This window comes from Barbus barbus, assembly GCF_936440315.1.
Source record: "Barbus barbus genome assembly, chromosome: 27".
In the NCBI taxonomy this organism is placed as follows: domain Eukaryota; kingdom Metazoa; phylum Chordata; class Actinopteri; order Cypriniformes; family Cyprinidae; genus Barbus; species Barbus barbus.
The window spans coordinates 16,904,086-16,924,612 of record NC_136755.1 but is presented as its reverse complement, the minus strand read 5'-3'; the positions used below and the strand labels follow the sequence as shown (position 1 = coordinate 16,924,612).

At 37.9% G+C, this 20,527-nt stretch overlaps 2 protein-coding genes across 2 annotated transcripts; one reads left to right on the top strand and one right to left on the bottom strand.

Annotated features, from left to right (window-relative positions):
* Positions 1-49: 49 nt before the first annotated feature.
* On the bottom strand, positions 50-9,726 carry LOC306847426 (F-box/LRR-repeat protein 2-like). The gene is made up of 14 exons (XM_079381377.1): positions 9,426-9,726; positions 8,816-8,877; positions 8,379-8,433; positions 8,212-8,286; positions 7,865-7,959; positions 7,215-7,379; positions 5,521-5,647; positions 5,352-5,426; positions 5,113-5,243; positions 4,970-5,030; positions 4,798-4,842; positions 3,786-3,842; positions 3,422-3,634; positions 50-2,328 (listed from the first exon to the last, which is right to left on the bottom strand). Exons 1-14 carry the CDS (start codon positions 9,672-9,674, stop codon positions 2,221-2,223), a joined length of 1,518 nt encoding a protein of 505 aa, XP_079237503.1. The 5' UTR covers positions 9,675-9,726; the 3' UTR covers positions 50-2,220.
* A 2,532-nt stretch (positions 9,727-12,258) lies between these two features.
* On the top strand, positions 12,259-19,527 carry LOC306847441 (sushi domain-containing protein 5-like; the record flags this gene model as incomplete). Its single annotated transcript, XM_079381395.1, has 5 exons — positions 12,259-12,334; positions 14,576-14,774; positions 17,076-17,185; positions 17,701-17,889; positions 18,044-19,527. 5 exons carry the CDS (start codon positions 12,259-12,261, stop codon positions 19,525-19,527), a joined length of 2,058 nt encoding a protein of 685 aa, XP_079237521.1.
* Positions 19,528-20,527: the final 1,000 nt, after the last annotated feature.

The window sequence follows — 20,527 nt, the reverse complement described above, 5'->3', positions numbered from 1 at the left end:
CAACAATAAAAGGAGTATATGAAACCAGAAGAATGAAACAATCCAGAATGTGACACACTGCTCAGATCTTTTATTTAAAGAAATGTCACATTAACAACCAGAACACAAAGACAAGGTAACTTGTTTCATCTTTGCCCAAAAAAATGTGGGAGAGAAGGAGGGGAACCGATTTAACTGTTACAGAACAATTCTAAACAAACTTCATTTTGCAGACAGGTTTAGCATTGCCTTTTAAAGTGGTTGCATGTTTGAGAAAAAGAATACTGGAATCACTGGTGTATGCAAGAAATGATGACGCACTTCCTCACCATCATCATATTCAATGGCAAAAACCAACTTAAATAGAGGGAATACAAGAGAAAAAAATATGAACTACATCGCAGCCCTGAGCATTTCTGTGGCTGTAACCCACCCCTCCTTCCAGTTGCAAAATTAAAGGCACTCACACCGACAAAAAACATTTCCAATGCGTAGATGATCAACTCAGCATATGTTTTCATCAGCAAGGCTCAACATGATTTTAAATATGCAATGTTATGCATCAAACCAGTTTTATGCATGAGACTTAGGGACAAGCTTACTGGGACAGTTACCCAAAAATGAAATTTTTGTTATCATTCACTTTGTACCAAACCTGTATGTCTTTCTTTATTCTATGAAACACAAAAGGAGATTTCAGGCAAAATAAAACTCTTGGTCACCATTCTTCTTCATTGCATCTTGGTCTACACAATGAATGTGAATATGGACTCAGACTAACATTTTTGTTCAACACATGAAGACAGGTTTTAGAGCAAAATGAGGCTGAGAAGATAACAGAAGTTTCATTTTTTCCAGAACCATCACTTTAAACCATGGTCTCTTGGTTAAGTTTCGATATTTTCACCTTGGCGTATATATACTGTTGACTTTTGTATATATTATTTACATATTACGCTCAACGTTCAACCAAACATTTACTATTGTTTTAAACCAGTATGGCTTTTTTTTGGGTGAAACACAAAACACAACATTATGTAGAATGTTGCAGTTCAAACAATATCAAATGGGCACAATATTTTTTTTTTTTTCAAAATATGTTCTTCTGTGTTCCACAGATAAAAGTCATACAGGTTTGGAATGGCATGAGGGTGGGAAACTGATAACTGATTTTTTATTTTTGGGTGAACTATGCCTTTAATAAAGTGTAATTGGCAGTAAATATACAGGTAAGGGACACCACGATGAGAATATTTTCAAATATTGAGGAAATGCCTGAATACGGAGTGTTCTTAATCCTGTCAGATACCACAGTTACATGCGCATGGGCTTTCAATATTGCACTGAAACATTGTGAAACTTATGATAACCTATTCCTGATGTACTCCCCTCCCCCCAACCCTTTGCACATGTATATTGTCTAAATTTGAACATTCACATTATTTGTGACGTACTGTAACTCCACACTGGAGTAAAATCCACTTTATCTCGCATGCACGTCTCAGTCAGGTAAATTTTCATCTTCTCAAAATTAGGGTGAGCACTAACAGAAAATAAAAACATTTTACTCCAGTTTTAATACGGGTTGATTCATTGTAGTGTTATATTTTGTTTTCTATACTTAAACATTCTCACACACACACACACACACGCAAAACCAGACAGAAACGCTCAAAGCTTCCTGCTCTCAGGTTCGAGAAAGTCACATGATCAATCGGCGGGAGGCGTATCCTACAAAACTCCAGAGACTTGCATCCTGCTGCTCGTTTTCTGTTCTTTCTATTTGTTCTCGTTGTGTGAGAATGCATTCCTATTGGTTGAGGAAGAGGAGCAGAATGTAAACACTGTAGTTCTCATAATGGCATCAAAATGCCTCAATGTTGTTTGGGTATCGGTTCTATATTCAGTAGTTCCATAATGCTTTAAGAACTTCCTTCGATTTGTTTACTATATATCCAAAGATGAAATATTTTACATGGTAGCTCCTTGATTTTTCTTCTTGTATATCCAGTAGGTGGTATCGTATGTACGTAGTATTTGTCACGTTGCATTGTATTTATCTTGCGTAACTTGTTCAGGTCCATCCTGCTGCCAGGCAACCGCTCAGTGCACAAGCCATGCCTCCCGTAGCCACAACCCCACACAGCGTCTCGTAGTGGTGTGGAGCAGAGGCAGGGCAGAGTTTAGAGGTTGTTGGACAGCTTGACTTTCTATGGGATCTCCCAGAAGCCCCTCCTTCTGTCAGAGTATGACGCAGCAGCGGCAGAGACGCTGACCACCTCCGTGCACTGAAGGAGGAGGTGTGACCGGGGCAAAGTAAGCGTGGACCTTGATCTCAGGGAGGTGAGCCTACAGGAGAAACAACAGCAGAATGAGCCAGAAGGCAGAATATGACATAACAACTGGATTGGGTCATTTTTCAATCTGAAAATAAATTAATTAATCCTATCGCTTGTCAGGCTTGGTTTAGACCAATACTCAAGATTAACACAGAATACTTTAAATGGAAGAATTAAATAGAATAAGTCTATCGCAATATTGTATAGTGAAGCAAAATGTCTATTACCATTAATAGAAGTTAAATATGTATCTTTGTACATCTACCCCCGGTTTCACAGACAAGGCTTAGCCTAGTCCCAGACTAAAATGCATGTTTGAGCTGTTTCAACTGAAAATATCTTGCTCTGACATATCTTAAAATATGTCAGTGTCATTGTTCTCTGTCAAGATGCAGACCTTAATGTTTTCTTCTAATGCATTTCTGTAAAAGTTGCTTAAATATCTTAATTTAACTAAGGCCTAGTCCTGGTCTAAGCTAAGCCCCGTTTGTGAAACCGGGCCCTAAAATCTTTGACCAAACTGAACCTCAACATCTGCCCTGGCTAGACAAATCATGTGACCCAACCACTCCTCCAACATCTCTAAAACTGTCAGATGTTCTAATAAACGACAATCACCTGGAGACTATTTAAAAGTTGGAATCTGTATTGAAGCCAAATGGTGGTAAAACAGAAATATTGCCTGTTTCCCAAGTGTTCAATCTATTTTACGCAGTTGTTTTTCTTAAAATAGGTCTAAAATGTCTCAATTAAAAATCTCAATTAAGAATGAACAGTTAGATTAAAAAAAAATATTGAAGAAATTACATTGTATTGAATTATTGTTTGAGACAACAACCAATGAAACTAAAAATAAGGCGCTTTTGACATTTGATTGTAGATGTTACAGATCAGTATGAAACTGAAAAAAAAGTCACATTTTGTGACTGATTATTGCAGTCAATTACTCATAAGTATTTACACGCTTACTTGCCGGCACTGTAAACAGACACTGCACATTTGAGTCTGCGCATAAGTGGGGATCATTTTTGTCTGTATGTGGTTGTTGCATTTGAGACTATGTGTGGGAGTTGTGACATATCTAGCGATTATTTTCCACAGACCCGGATTCGTTTGATGCCCGCGCGGGTGACCTGCTGGCAGTCATAGAGCTCAATGCGTTCCAGATGCTGGCAACTCTTGAGGTGCTCCAGTGTGATGTCTGTGATCAAGGGGCAGTTGTCCAGCTCTACGACCTGCAGACGCTCCTGACCACACACACTGCTGCTCAGGTGTCTGATTCCATCATCTGTTATCAACTCACAGTGAGAAAGGCTCTAGAAAACACACACGTATATGCCGAAGTGAGCAGGCTACAAAGAGTGAGCTTTGGAAAACAAATGGACATGCTTTATAATTTCTTTACAGAAAGCCATAAATAACAAGCACGGAAGCAATACTCCCACACATTCTCTCTCAAACACTCACCAGCGCCTGCAGGCGAGGGCAGTGGATTGAGAGCTGAACCAGAGTGTTATCAGTCACCTTAATGGCAGGTACAGACACAGAACATTAATATTAATATGCTGACTAATCAGGATAAATTGTTGCAATGAAACAGACACAGCTCAACAGCAGTAAAAAGAAAGCCTAAGAATACTTTGGCTTTATAGTAGAGATAGATTTTACTGAAAGTTTGACATATATTTAATGATTAATTATTAGAATATCAAAAATTAATTTAGAAAATAAACAATTTGGATAAATTGTTTACATTTTTCAATGTTTAACATTGTTTCTTTGTTTCAGTTGTTTTACTGTTTAAATTTGGTTGTAGGCTGCCTTGAGACAACTTACACCAAATAAATACAATACCATTCAAAATTTTGGGTTTTTTAAGATTTTCTTTAAAGAAATTAATACTTTTATTCGGCAAGGATGCATTTAATTGATCAAAGTGAAAGTAAAAGTTACAAAAGATTTATATTTCAAATAAATCACAATTTCCAAAAACAAATTAATCAGCACAATGTTTTTCAACATTGATATTAGAAATGTTTCTTGAGCAGCAAATGAGCATATTAGAGTGATTTCTAATCATGTGACACTGAAGACTGGAGTAATGGCTGCTGAAAATTCAGCTTTGTCATAACAGGGATAAATTAAATTTTACTGAAATAGAAAAGTTTATTTTAGAGTATTTAATCAAATAAATTCAGTCTTTATGAGCATAAGGAACGTTTTTTCAAAAACATAAAAAAAAAAAATCTTACCAATCTCACACTTTTGAATGATAATCTATATTTATTTTATATTAATATTTACAATATTATCAGCTATAATACATGCATATAGCACATTACATATTTCTTATCATTGCTTATTTGAAGATACTAATAAAAATAACAAAATTTTACCCTTTGACGAAAAAAAAAAAAAAACTCGTCCATGATGACTAGGAACGATACACCAAATAACTACGTAGGAATTTTAAACTCACCAAAATACATTCCTCTAAATCCATCTTCTCCAAATCATGACAATTCTAAAACAGAAGGCACAGTTTGTTTAGGAATCCTCTCACATCAGCAATGTCTTCTAACACAAAGCATGCTCTCTAAATCCAATGCGTTTATGTTTTGTTGTTTTGGGGTGTTTGTGTGATTACTCACTCTGGCAAGAACAGTAAAACCAGCATCAGTCACATGTGAGCAGCGAGCAGCCTCCAGGATCCTGAGGAAGACACATGCAATGTGAATGAACGACTCTGTGTGGGTATGTGTGCTTATCAGCGTACAGATGAAGAAAGCTTTACTTGAGCCGCTGGCAGTTGAGGCCGAGGGCAGTCAGAGAAGCGTCTGTGATGTTGCTGCAGCCAGACACACAAACCATCAGCAGTTTGTGACACCCGCGGCACAAACTCACAAAGCCGTCATCTGTGATTTGCTGCAAGATAAAACATCTTAGTTATGGATAAAACATCTTAGTTATGTCCAACAAATTTACATTGTGTGCAATATTTAACAACAGCATAGTAATAAGTCAAAGTCTTACTGTGCATGATTGCATGTTGATTGTCATGAGCTCAGGACAGTGCTTTTGAAGGTGCTTCAGTGCAGTATCATCAAGCTGAAATGCCACATTTAAAAATTATTATGTTACATTGTCAATGATTTCCCTCAAAGTGTTTTGTGTAAGCGTGTGCTTGTATAGATGTATGCACCTGTGTGCAGCCTCTCAGAAACAGAGCTCTGAGACTTGTGCAGCCACGGCTGAAAGCCTCGATGCCATCACTCGTGATCTGATCACACCAGGACAAGTTCAGGTTCTCCAACATCCGACAGCCCTCACTAGTAGCCAGAAAGAGCCATTAAGAGAATATGAAGCAAACAAAATGTTAAAAAAAATAACAATGATAGTTCACCCAAAAATGAAAATCACCCCATTATTTTCCAGTCAGAGTGATATTTAAAAATGTCCTGGCTCTTCCAAGCTTTATAATGGCAGTGAATGTTATTTTTCAATAGTCCAAGCCGCTAAGCCGACATCCTCCATCATCCGCCAGAACGGTGTTCTTCAACACGCGTACGACAGTTAGCGGAAGTTAGAGATTGGTGTTTAGAAAGTTTTTAATATGGATATTTTTCTTACAAAAAAGCACTGATTCGCTACAGGAAGACTTTATTCACCCCTGGAGCCATGTGAGGCAGTTTCTATTATGGACTGATGCGCTTTATTGGACTTCTTTTGGACTATTGAAAAATAACAGCCATTCACTGCCATTATAAACCTTGGAAGAGCCAGGACGTTTTTAAATATAACTCCAATTGGATTCGTCTGAAAGAAGAAAGTCATATACACCTAGGATGGCTTGAGGGTGAGAAAATTATGGGGTAATTTTCATTTCTGGATTAACTATCCCTTTAAAAACCATTTATACATGCACTATCCAAAACTAGCAAACACAAAAAAAAACAAAATAATGTTATTTAAATTTTTTTAAAAAGTAAACCTTTAAACCGCTAACCAGTAGAGTAAAAAACAATACTCAATCAATTAAAAAAAAATTGTGATTACAAAAAAAAATAATAATAATAATAATAATTCTAATTTTTAACTCCTCTTATGAGCATCAATAAACCACAAAAATTTGTTTCCAAAATTTTTAAATAATAATAAAATAAATATAAATATTATTTTATTTTTAAAATGTACTTTCTGAATTTCAAACCAAACCATGCACTGTTAAGATGTGGGAATATAAACAGCAATTATCTCAAATATCTAACAATGAAATAATAATTGCTCTTAGTCTCCGTTTAAATATTCTCTCTCAGAATTTCCTGTTTCACCAGCTCATACAGTATAATCTGCTACAACTGTGGAAAGGATTCATTAGAAGAAATGTGACAGACTCATAATGATTAACAAAGTCAACCTCCTGACAATGACACAATGAAATCAAAACTAGTCTTTGATTTAACACTCCCCAGTTAAGTTTTAAAGACTCCATAAAATCAAAATCAGTTTTGCCTTTTTTAGTCCATCTCCCGGTTTCACAAACAAGGCTTAAGACTAGTCCCAGACTAAAATGTAATTCTGAGCTGTTTCAACTGAAAGAAACTTGCACTGACTGATCTTAAAACATATCAGTGCCTTTTTTTTGTCTCAAGATGCACACTAGTAATGTTTTTTTCTAAGGTACGTTTATAAAAATTACTTAAATGTCCTAATTGAACAATAGCCTAATCCTGGTTTAGTCTAAGCCCTGTCTGTGAAACCGGGCCCATGTGTATTAGCTTTAAGGTCATCAAGTTTTCTGTCCAATAAACATCATGCTATTTAACATTAATTACACAATCAAAACAAATAACCCAGCCCTAAATTTGCCCCCCTAGACCTTATGACTGCCCCCACCTTAAGGCCTTAAGTGCATGGTTGGTGATGGACACACAGGAGGTCAGATCAAGGTGGCGAAGTTTGGAGCAGAACTTGCTAAGGCTGATGCAGGTGGAGTCTGTGATCTTGGTGCAGCCGTTGAGGTTCAGATGTTCAATGTTGCGACAGTTCTGAGCAAAGGTCCTGCCAAATCAAATGAAACCTCTCAGCTGACAATGTTGAACAGAAAAACTACACAATAAAACAAGGTAAACATGGTGCAAACAACAACGGCAACAAATAATCCTTACACCATCTCCTAACCAACCGCAATATGACACATTTCCAGCGACAACAGATTTGTCACAGTGAAAGCTAAACTGCTGCATAATCCAATCAGCTATTTGAAAGATATGATATATAATATGCAAGTATATGGAAAGGGACCAATGATATTCATAACATATTCATTTTGTAAAGCCATTCAAAAGTGCTTTACAAAACACCACAAATCACAGTCAGTTACGACAAAAACTGATTTACTGAGATAACTTTAATAACTTGCTACTTTGAGTTGCTTAAATGCAGCCAAATGCTATTTTATACTTTGATTGGACAGTTTCATTAATTGCATCAACTGTGCAATCATACAGTGCATGTTTTAAGTAACAAAAAGTAATGCGGCTCACTTCATGGAGGCATCTCCCACACTGAGGCAGCCCCGAAGACTGAGCTGCCTCAAAAACCCCCCACATCGCTTCGAGATGTTCTCCACGACACGTCCCTAATAGATAGACAGAGAGAGAGAGAGAGCTCAGGCACAGAGGATCAGGGATGACGTTACAGTCTATGGATTCCGTAGAAAAGCCTACTGACCCAGTGTTAATCCCACACACACAACGCCTACAGACAGACAATTTAAAGCACACAGCAACATATTACTGATGAAATACTAAGACAAAGCAAAAGCCGATAACACACAAGACTGTATCTGCAATCACAAATCAAAACATTTACTTGACACCTGCTTTTTCACCTCAATATCTGTCTGAAAGTTGAAGAGATCAATCTTCTGCCAGTTACTTCCATCTAATGCAAGAACATTCCACGCCTGTTTATCCACAGAGAAAAGGAGGAAGCATTGTTAAAACTATGTTAATTCTAGTTTCATTTCATTTTAACTAAACAAGCAGTTGAACTTACCTTGGATACTTGGGCACACCTACACAATGTAACTACATCCAGGAAAGAGAAAATCCTAAAATAAAAACAGATTTTTGATGACTTATTTTTGTTTATTATTCGGTTATTTTTCTCTCTGCCCACTTCCTGTAATGTTTTTACAGTACGTACAAAAGCATGTCAGACTAATAAAGCAATTTTAATTTGAAAACTAAAAAAAATTCAGATGGACAGACCGATAGATTGATAGATACATATGCAAGTTAGACATACAGACAGAACGATAGATGGAATGATAGAATGATAGACAGACAGATAGGTAAATAGATAGGGAGACAGTCAGACAGACAGATAGATGATCGATACAGAGACAGACATGCAGATAGATATTCACAAAATTTATTACAACGTAATCTGCCATCTATTACAATAAGAGTCATTAATTCTGATGGGCTCACCTGAGCAGAAGCTCTTTGGGAAGTTTTTTGTTGATTAGGGCCTCATCACTGTTTGAGAACACCTGGACAATATGACATGACACACAGATGAATTACATATTAAAGCTCACACAGCACTAGTTATGCTCATGCACAATCAATATGCTCAAAGCTGGTTCAGTCACGCCTGGGCCTGGTGCAACTTCACCCATAACACTTGCACAAGAAGGACAAATAGCATCCGGGAGTGCCTTAGATAACACTGCTGCTTTGTGACATCTTCTCAAGCCCTCGAATTCAGGGCACGTCAGCAAGCCAATCAGCTTGATCTAAACTCCAAGAACACCAGCCAACTCTAACGTTAAACGGATTCAGGCGCAGCGCCCGTTGCTGACACGGTCAGCTGGTGCTGTTGTGTTAGGACGGGATTACCCTTGACGAACAAAAGCCTAAACACGGCACGTAAAAATAGAGTCCTGCTCGGTCCAAAACGCGCACACACACACTCACACTCACGCGCGCCCACCAACACAAACAGACGCTTAAACACACTGTCATCGCTCAGACAGCCTGCCACCGCCCGTTTTCATTTCCTCGGGCAAAATATCACAGTTCGCTCGATATGAGTTACCTCAAATCTGCTCTTGGTGATGCCGTTCATGTCTGTTCCAGTGTCAATAATAAAGACAGTCCTCGGCAAGCGCTGCGCACAGCGACGTTTGCGCGTTTTGTCAACGCTGGCGATCAAACTATCGTGAGACAGACGCGCAGCTGTAACGTGTGGCCTGCTAGCCGTTCGTGTCTGCGCTGGTAACCGGAGAAATCCCGGGCTGGCCGCCGTCCGTGAACCATCACACAGCCAAAATAACAATAATAACATGGACGGCAGACTGCTGCTCTAACCTCACTTCCGCCTCCCAATCTGCCTCTCTGACTACATTTCCGCTCGAGCGCAAATTCCTGCCTGAAGTGAGTGCTGCTTAATCTTTAAACGACGCGAATAAAATACCAGAGGTGTCTGGCAAATAAGCTTAAAGAATAAACCTTTTTTATTAGCCCTGGAGTTGAGAACGCGCTCGTGCGCTCCAGCGGTTCAAAATATTGGCTGTCGTGACGTCACTTTTGCGGGAAAAACACGCGTGGTGGGTTTGTTTTGGTAATGATGTATGAGGTTGCATAGGTGTGTCGTGGTTAACACACAAATGGAAGTGTAGGGAAATGTAAAGTGACACTTTATTCATACAGAATTAAATGACTCATGCTTATGTGAAAATATGCAAACCAATTAGCTGAGACTTTTAAGTACAGCTTTATTGTTGATTGATTGTTGAATAATCATAAAATGATTTCAGACAGCACAACAGACTTGTGCTGTCTGTTTACACAAGTTCGTCTGTCTCCAGCAAAAAATGTAGGCCTACTATGTACTTTGGAAGTCTAAATAAAATAGAAAAGCAGTGTATTATTAGGCTATATCAGGGAAATGCAACTAAATTCAGTAATACTTCAGTAAGGTACAAAATCTCTCTCAGAGTGTTTTTTTTTTTTTTTACAGCCCTGAAAAATCAAACACACCGTCTACTCTAAATGTTATAAAATGGTTATTTCTGCATATGAATAGGCACCAAATGTGTTTTTGCACTGCAGTATTCCTGGTCAACAACAGAGGGCGAAAGAGAGCCGCATTGCAGGTGACTTTTGATCTTTTGTGATTTTCAGTCTGTGAATGGCGCTTGAATATTTTCCCATTAGTTATTATTCAGCTATTGAATAGTCTTTAATTATCTCCCAGTTAGTCATTTATTCAGCTATCACGTTTAGTAGGACTGTTTAAGGTACTTCCCAGCAAGAGATGCAGTGTAGATATGGTCGTGCTAAAAACTCGTTATTTCTGCATCAGGTTGAGGCTTGAAAAGGTTACAGAACTAAGGAGTTTGATCTTTAAGATGGAAGAATGGAGGAACTTCAACATCACTCTAACTAGGAGTGATATCCTACAAAAATCACTCCAAGAGCAAAATTCTAGAAGGCTCCAAAGAACCCCAGAGTAATATCAGCATCTATAGGCCTCTCTTGCATTGGCTAAGGTTGTCCAGGAGTCCACCATCAGGGACTGAACAAGAATGGTGTGCATGGCAGGACAACAAGATGGAAGCCAAGAACATTGCTACCAGTTTGCCAAAAACTGTGTGAATGAGCCAGAAGACTATGAAAAGAATGTTTTGTCAGCAAATGAATGTCAGAAATAGAACGGATTGATATTAAAATAAGCACCAGCTAACAGGGGACATTCTCAGAATTTTGTCTTACATTCTGGCAAGGTTCTTTCTGTTAAGAACAAACATTATTCCAGTAGCATTAAATGAATGTTCATTTAAAGTTATCTGGTCTTTAATAACGTTCTCAAAATGTTAGCACACATTATTATGTTATTATAAATCATTAATGGAATGTTTTTCTGAAACATTTTAGTTGGATGTTTATTACTATAGGTTTCAAAATGTCCAGAGAACATTCAAAAGTAACATTTCCATTGCAAAGAGATAAAAAGTCAGTGCAGTTCAAATTTATGCAGGTTCACAAAAGTTCTAGCACTATGTGTGTGCCGGCTTTAAGCTGTAATTGTTTGGCTAATACCTTGACTAAATAATAAGGCCAGGAATTTAGGATCACACATAGCTCTGTTATTGAAGTTAATAACATTAGAAGCTGTTCAGACAATCCTGCCACTTACTCACTAAAAAACAAACATACTTGCTAATTCATGCTAGTTCATCTCTTTCTCCAGCACAGACGTACACATAAAAGCCTTTACAATTAAATGAATGTGAGTGGGAGTGTGTGTTTGTGGGTGGTTGTGGTGGGCCAAGACACCCATTATGCTTTCGCGTCACATAATGTTCAACAGCGCCCATATTGGGCAGCTTCATCAAAGTTACTGTGTCCTGAGGTTGGCCCCAAGAATTTGGGACACAGACACAGTTGGTTTTGTCCTGCTCGTTCTGAACTGACATGCAGCCAGGCGCGCTATGGTGACAAGACTCACCAACATTAAGGGTCCGGTACTAAAAAAAAAAACACATTACACGGTGGCAAACTTTCCTCTGTGCTAGGGAGGCACAACCCATTATGAGCCGGACTCCCCACGGCACTGGAACAATCCCAGTGCTTGGAGCCTTTGTTCTCATGCGGTACTGCACAGGTTCTGAGTCATGACGTATTTACTAACAACGCCGTGCGAGTTTTCGCACGAGCGCACCAGCAGCTCGGTAATGTACTTCTTGGTCAGATAAACCTCCCCTTGCACCTCTGTCACTGCGCCTATTAGTTCTTTTCTCTCGGCTATCGGAATCATCGGACCTGTCCGTTTGGAGAGCGCAATTCAATTGGGATTTTTCACCTTTCCTGACAGATTTGGAAAAGTTTTACCTCGGGTTTTTTTCCCCCAGAAACACTGTTTCATAATGGGGCGAGCATGTCACCGAGAGATTGCGCTCCTGCCGCTGCTGGGATACTTGGCTTGCCTGACGCGAGCGGACGGTGGGTTTCTCTTGATGATCTGGGTGCGGTAATTTGTTTCACGCGCCTCTGCAATACACATTTACGCGAGGTGATGGGTGATGAATGGACGCATGCGTGTGCCCAGCTTCCAAGAGATCAGAAAGTTGTTTGGATGGTATATTTGTTCTTGGTGTGTGGTTATAAATCTTCGAAATCTTTGTGTGTGTGTGTGTGTGTGTGTATATATATATATATATATATATATATATATATGCTTTTTAAAGTAATTTTATAATTTTTTATAGTAATTTTTTGTCATTTCAGTTAGTTTCTGTTAATACATATTCTATAATCTATATTAAAATTGTATTACATTTTAGCTTGAATGAGTTATTTTGGTACATCAAGTTAAACTAAATGAAAATGAAAATCTGAAATAAAATAGGTTTCACTTTCTAAATATATATAAAGCCTATATATATATATATATATATATATATAAAGCCTATATATATATAAAGTGTATGAATATATAAATGCATGGGTCAGTGACCCATCTTTGTTCATTCTATTAAGTCATTTAAAAATACGTAAAAAAAATCAGTTTATACAGAGTGACTTGCATGTATAAAATTTTTTTAAATAATTTTCTTATGCAACTTAAAGTTAAAAAAGGTCTATGGTGTCTGGAGGCTCATTCAAAGACTGAAATTCTTTAGAAAAAAGAGAAAATGATAGTCTATATAAGTATTATTTATCAAATTAATCTTTTTTTGTGTGTGCTGTTGTTAGATATTAATATTTAAAATAATTTTGTCAACCAAATTCAAAGTCAGTCTAGCGTAACCAAAATGAAAGAAGCCATTTTGTTGTCATGTGACAAGAAAACTACAACTGATCAGACCCCCTTTAGATGTTTAACTGTGTCAACGTCAGTAAGATTTTTAAGAAAAACCACATATTTTTAAACCTCATAAGTCAAATGAGAGAAAACTTATATTCGTGACTAATGTTAGAAAAAAAATATGGCTTATGTGTTTTTGGTCTGTTGTTGTAGGCTTTTTAAAAATATATATTTTAAAGATTTTACTGCAATCCAAACACAAAATAAAGCATTTATCCTGTTTTATCTTATAGTTTTAGAGTCTTTAGAGGCTCTTGGTGTGTTGAAGTATGTTAAAGTATATGTTTGACTGGCCTTTCTCACACATATACTGTAGTCTATTCATGTTTGCTGTCATACTTTCCTTTTTAGTTGTTAGTAGAGTTAAAATCCTTTACTTAAGATCTAATTCACTTAATGAATTTCATGTTCATCCACCACAAACCCCTGATATCTTCACATCAGCATAACAGACTCATCAATATGACACTAATGAATTTGTAACAAACGATTGATAGATGACAGGTTGTTTGTGGTGGGTCTGCTTGATTAGTCAGACTTCTGAACATGACTCAGTCTGGATTTACCTCACTGACACCAACCTGCTAACTGTATCTGTTCCAATTCAAATTGATCCCAAATGATGATGTTACCTGATGTGTATGAGACTTGGAGGCATGAGACATTTTTCTATTATGAGGAAAAAATGCTGTATGTTTGGTGACGTCCATGTAACCTCGGTTTAAATTAGATCTATAATTAGCTCAATTTCAGATGGTTTACACAGGAAATGACTCACTGAAGTAGTTATTTTATTTCCTCTGTTTGAGACTGTGACAAATTAATGATCAAATTAAGAAGCTGCCTTATGGAATATCTGATAGAAAGCTGTCTGATGTGTGTTTATATTATATGTGTGTACTATATAGTTTGTCAGGGTGGGGCTTGTAATAAAAATGGATTTATGTTTGTACCCCCTTTTTTTTGCAACAGTGCAAAAGAAGACATTTTTTAATAATCTATAATCAGCTTTTTGTGCAGTTAAACGATTCTTCATGGATCTCTGTGTCTTTAACCCTCATTTGGTATAGCTATACACCTTCACACTGCCAAAAACACTGCTAAATACACTTTATACAGTAACTGCCCTCGCTTGACCCTATTCAGCTAATATCCTGCTGTTAAAAAATTGCCTTTTGCCATACAAAGCTATGTGGTGCTGTAATTCATAGCATTCATACCATCTGTAGATATCATATCAACATACTATGGTTATATCCTTGCATTCTCCTAATTTTTTGATGTCCTTCTCATTTCCCCTGTTTGAGGTAATGTATACTCACTAATGTATTGTAAAATGTGCATTCTATGAGTAACACTGATTTATTTTTTACCAGTCTCTCCATTAGGACTTGTGTTCTTACTGGAATTGGAGAGTTTTCCAAAAGGTGGACAGGAGAAAGGGTTCGAGGCAGCAACACATGCCTGTATGGCTCAAGGGGCCCAGGTGGCATCCGGGGCCGATCTGCATCATGCAGTGTTGGAATGTACCTTCTCAGCCTGCTCGCGTGGTTGGCTCTCCGGACCGAGTGTTGGGTAAGAACATTAATTACCTGAGGAACAGATGCTGTCAATCAAAGTGTTGTTTTGTTGAACGGGCATTGTGCTTTTTTGAGGCACAAAAATGAGATAGCTTGCTTGCGTATATCTGTGTTTTTGTGTGTGATTGCAAGACAGAGAGAATCCTTCCTGTGAATTCAGCCAGAACATTCCTATTTACACCTCAGGGCCCGAGAGAAATGGACCTGAGCTGCTGTGAGGGAACACATCAGCACCTTCCATGTGTTCATTTTCTGTGCTGCTCCATTGCTGAGGTGTATTACTTTACCACTACGCACAAATCCCAAAATAATTATCACATCGAAAATGTGGTCCAAAACGACTTTCTTTTTCAAATGAAATATATATGGTTGGCCCAAAAAGTATTAGTAAAGAAATTCATAAATTATTAATTGCATTGCCTTGAATATCAAAATATCAAACCAAATGGCAAAACATTATATTTTTATATAGTATTAAATATATAGTATAATAATATATAATAATATTTACTGCATAAAATATAGTAGGTATTACATTTTATTGTATTTTATTGTCACACATATTTTACAAAATAAGGGAACATATATTATTATTTTGTTTTGTTTTATTATAGTTTTGGTCAGTAAGATTCTTTTCATATTTTTGAAAGAAGTCTCTTATGTTCATCAAGGCTGCATATTTAAAATACAGTAAAATAGTGATATTGTTAAATATTATTAGAATTTTAAATATTATTAATTTTATGTTCTATTTTAATGTTTTAAAATGTAATTTATTCCTGTGATTGCAAATTTGAATTTTCAGCATCACTACCCCAGTGTCTCATGGTCCTTCAGAAATCATTTTAATATGCTGATTTATGATCAAGAAATATTTCAATTATTATAAACAAAAGTGGTGCTTAGCTCCTTAATTGGAAACCTTTTCATTGTTTTCAGTTTTTTGATGCATAGAAAGTTCAAAAGAACAGCATATTTGTAATATAGAAATGTTGTCCTTACTGTTACTTTTGATCATCCTTGCTTAGTGATTAGTAAGTATTACTGAACCTAAACATTTGAACAATAATATATATTCACTTACATTTATGCTTACAAGAAAAAAGCAATGGGGTAAGAAAAATAAGCTTAATTCAGTATTGTTTGTTCTAAGCCATTCTAATAAGCCTGGAATACAAAATTCAAAGCATTCTGTTGTTATCAAGTATGAATTTGCGAATGTCTGAGGCCTTTGTTGAATATCACTTCCATCTGCAAGTTTTGCCAAAAGGAGTGGCCTTTCTCTTCAGAACAACCTATAGATTACACATGGATTTCTCGGTCGTGACCCATAAATTTCACATAAATGACATACACGTGAAAATCTACCTTAGTGCAGCTGAGCCTTAATAACTAATCTTTGACACAGGGTGTTTCCTAGTAACTTAACACTGTCCCAGGAGAGTCCGGTAAGGACTCTAGTTTGAGCCCCCCTCTGCACCCATTCAGACATACCCACATGCTCATAATTCTGATTAAGACCTCACAGCTGAGTGTTAAAAGGTGAGGTAAGCAACTTACTTCCCTTACAAACATTTGGAGGAATGTCTCTAAAAGATTTGGGATGAAACAGACAGACATTCTTGGTTGTAGAAATGCATAGTGCATTCAGAAACCTTGACTGACTTGAAGTCAAGTTTTAAATAGCTGAAATTTCTGTGTGAAGCCATTGTAAAATGACTATAAATGCAAACGCCACTTTCTATATTAATGCGGCACGTTGCTATATTGCTTGGCAACTGAGAACATACAGTTAAAATAATGAACAATATCACTTGGTGGAAGAGCTATTTATTCTGGTGATTAATAATACTTTTTATTTGTTCAAATGTATCTTTAATGATTAAATGTTTTTCTAAATGTTGATTAATTATTGATCATAGGGTTTTAAGACACTGTATGGTAGGTTTCCAGATTTTTGATGCCAAAGACCCCAAATATTATAAGTTTCTTGTGGCTTATTGCATTTTTTTATCACTCTCGCATTTTTGTTCTAACAGACACACAATCAGAGAGTGGTACTGGTCAGCACATGCTTTAAAAACATACACACGCATGACAGAAAACAGACCTGTGATGTAAATTTATATAAACACTGGAGACATAGTAATGTGATGGGGATATACTGCATAAAGTGTGTGTGTTGAAATAGTACATGAGCTGACTGTAAGCAGAATTTAACAGTGACATCATGTCTGATGCCTTTATAATGGAAAAGACAAAATTTTTTAGAAAGAATTCTCTAATTTACTTTCAGGACTACAGTGTGCAGCGGCGTCCCGGGGAGTTTGAGGCCAGTTGATGTGCAGTTGGAGAATTTAACCGCGGACACTGAGAGACTGGGCGTGTTCTGCGTGAAAGATAGCGGTCAGTTTTAAATCACTGAAACTGGAGAAGGGGACTGTGTTTTTTCACTTATGAGGGATCATGAGGGACTATTTCATGTAACACATACCTGAAAACTATGGCCTGTTTCATACCGCATGTGAAAACAGAAGAGCAAAAGCATGTGTGTTAGTTTCAGCGCTGACACAGAGGAGTTTTCAAACTTTTTATGCCAAGGACCCCCAAATATGATTGTGTATTCAACAAATATGATTGTATTTTAGTATATTTATTTTGCACTACCATCACATTTGTAAAGATTCTCAGCAGCCAACCTCCTATAACCATTTTATCATTTATGTTGTTAATAAAGGGATTATTCGATATATTACTCCAGAAAATACTTTTCTTTTCTATAACTGTCACTATAGAATGCTGTCATAATGTAAGCCTGACAGTGTGCAGTGTGAAACTGGCTATACATGTAATTGAACCTTTTCACTTAATGAAATTTTCTTTTATAATTTATCACACGCTCTTCACCTTTCATCCATCAGATGCTCCATGTGGGCAGCCACCTTCATTCCCACACTCACATCTGCAGGGGAAAACTGGTCTGGACCTGGGGGATGAACTTCTGTATACCTGTGACCCAGGATACAAACTTCCTCATGGAGATACGGGCTTCAGCCTGCTTTGCGACAGTTGTGGAGAATGGTACGGCCTGGTGCAGCATTGCGTGAAAGGTGAGCTGTGAACACAATGATGAGATTTAAAAATAAAAGGAGCCATGCTGAATATGAGACAGAGGCTCCAAGATGCATAATTCTTGAGGTTCAAAGGGTTTATTTGGCTTTCGGGTGTAGCTGCATAGTCTTCAATATGTTTTATTTGTTGCAGATTATCCTGAAGGCCACATCGACTATGAAGATAAGTTCACAGATGGCCATCTCCTTGAGAATCCGAGGGAGGAGCATCATATTTCTTTGAATCCAGGAGGAACGCAGTCCACTGTTCATGAAGTAGAAGAATCCTCTCCTGAGCCTGGGCCTGAGCCAGAGCCAGAGCCTGAGCGGACAGTCATGTCTGAGGAGGAGAAGGAGAATGATGGAGATTCAAATATATCAGTCACTGAACCTCCAGTGTCTCAACTCAGTCAGAAGCACATGTTCTGGTTCCCTTCAGAGGCCTTCCAGGAAGAGAAGGAGCAGCCGGGTATCACCACTGATTCCTCCTCTGTTAAAAACCCCAATGAAGATGAGAGTCACATGACGGTCAAAACAACCAACAGCCAGTCTAGTCCTGACATTATCGCAGAGGAAAGTGACTATACGACAGATCCTCCCACCGATGAACCTACCAGTCCCAGTGCCGGCGGCTCAGATGAGTCCTGGCTAGATGGATACCCTGTTACTCAGGATGAAGATAAAGCTGGAGGTGAGTCCACAGGGGAGGCAGGGCCAGAACAAGGTGCGGAGTCAGAAACAGAGACCTTGACTGGCCACTCAGAAGTTGAGGTGTTTGAGGATGTAACCAAAAACCCTGTGGAAGAAGAGACCAGGGGTTTGATTGACAACCCAGAGGAGGATGAAGATGGAGAAATAAAAAATCCTGAGGACACAATCCACAGGAAAGGAGATGAGGAGGAGCTTGGTAAAGGGACAACCAGATTTGAAAAGGAAGAGTCTGTTGTAACATCTTATGAGGAAACAACTGAAGCACTTTCAGAAGATGAAATGGCGAAAGAAACGTACACACCAGAGAAAACAGACTCTGATGGATCCAAAACATTGGGGTTTGATGGTGTTACTGGCAGTCCAAATGGTGTGGAGGTGAAGCCCACTACCTTCATTACAGAGATCACACACAGTCCAGATGATATTGCTGTGCACAAGCGGCCCATGCCGTACACACCAGCATCTGCTCCTGAAAACATGAGCACCAGTCAAGGCGGCTTGGGCCCTGAGAACACATCCACACCTTCTGGGATGGTACATCTGGCTGGGCCACCTGATTATATCACCAGCATGCCCACACCCGTCATCAAGGATCCATGGGAAACCTTCGATGACCACTTTCTGGAGAACATCCCTGGTCACGTCCCAACTGAAAACCCTGAAAATCGGAGCGTGATGGAACGAGGTGGAGATCACAGTCTGGATCAACAGGAGCGGGCTGGAGAGGGTGCTTGTGCAGAAGACCCCTGTCACGGTTCAGGCCGCGGGCCCATGATCGCGGCCATTATCGTTAGCGTCATAGCAGCGGTGGTGGGTGTGGTCTTGGGGGTGTGGTGTTATAAAAAGAGGCAACAAAAGAGCTCTCACTACCAGCTCAATGGAACTAACAGGCAAACGCAGTGCATTGAATTACAACAGACTGTGTGAAAGTCATAAAGATCCTCATAAAGCCACACAGCTTACTCAACTATCCATAGGTAGCCATTTATGTGTGAACATTACAGTCTACGTCCACTGGGGCTCAGCAAAATCCAGAGTAGAAAAAGTGAAAATATCTATCTATCTATCTATCTATCTATCTATCTATCTATCTATCTATCTATCTATCTATCTATCTATCTATCTATCTATCTATCTATCTATCTATCTATCTATCTATCTATCTATCTATCTATCTATCTATCTATCTATCTATCTATCTATCTATCGTTTTGTCTATCGTTCTCTCTATCTATCTACCGTTCTATTGTTTAATCTATCAGTCTATCTATCATTCTATCATCTATCTTTCTAGATAACAAAACGTTCTGTAACCAACATTCAAAGTTGACAAACTTAGCTTTTCTAATTTTGTAGTAAAATTATAGTTATATAATTTTTTGAATTTTTAATTCTATTAAATTTCCTTAATTCTATTCTGAATGCCACACAACCCTGATTTTCACACTAACACTCTCTGTGTCTCTGTTTAACACTCCTTTATCGCACAAGGTTGTATTGTTTAGTGCTTATTTAGTTAGTATTTCTGATTTACAATGTTTTCTTTTTCTTTATATTTTCATTGTATTGTGGATAATTGATATATCATGAATATGATGTCTTCTCTTGCATTGGACGGACTGTATTGGACTGTTGGTCGGTGCATGTGTGTACATGGTGCCCGTCTGTCCAGATTTGTACATGTTTATAGCGTTGTCCATTAGTGAGTAAGCGTGTGTAAGAGAATCATTGTGACTTTAGCCTATTTTGGTTTTGAAAGAGAGCAGTCAGTTCAAAAGAGAGTGTGGTTGAACTGTGTGCGCAATTGAGTTTCTAGTTTGCAGACAGGTGAGACATTCTGGTCAGAGGAACTGAGGGTGAATTCTGATTGGCTTCCAGCTCTTATAGACCTAGAGCAGGCAGAATAAATAGCTTCCATCCCTAAATT

Coding starts and splice junctions, on each gene's coding strand:
- LOC306847426 (XM_079381377.1), bottom strand. CDS start 9,674: ATGTTATTATTGTTATTTTGGCTGTGTGATGGTTCACGGACGGCGGCC. Junction 7,380..7,864: donor GTGGGAGATGCCTCCATGAA/GTGAGCCGCATT, acceptor TTGATTTGGCAG/GACCTTTGCTCAGAACTGTC. Junction 2,329..3,421: donor CGGGCATCAAACGAATCCGG/GTCTGTGGAAAA, acceptor TTTCTCCTGTAG/GCTCACCTCCCTGAGATCAA.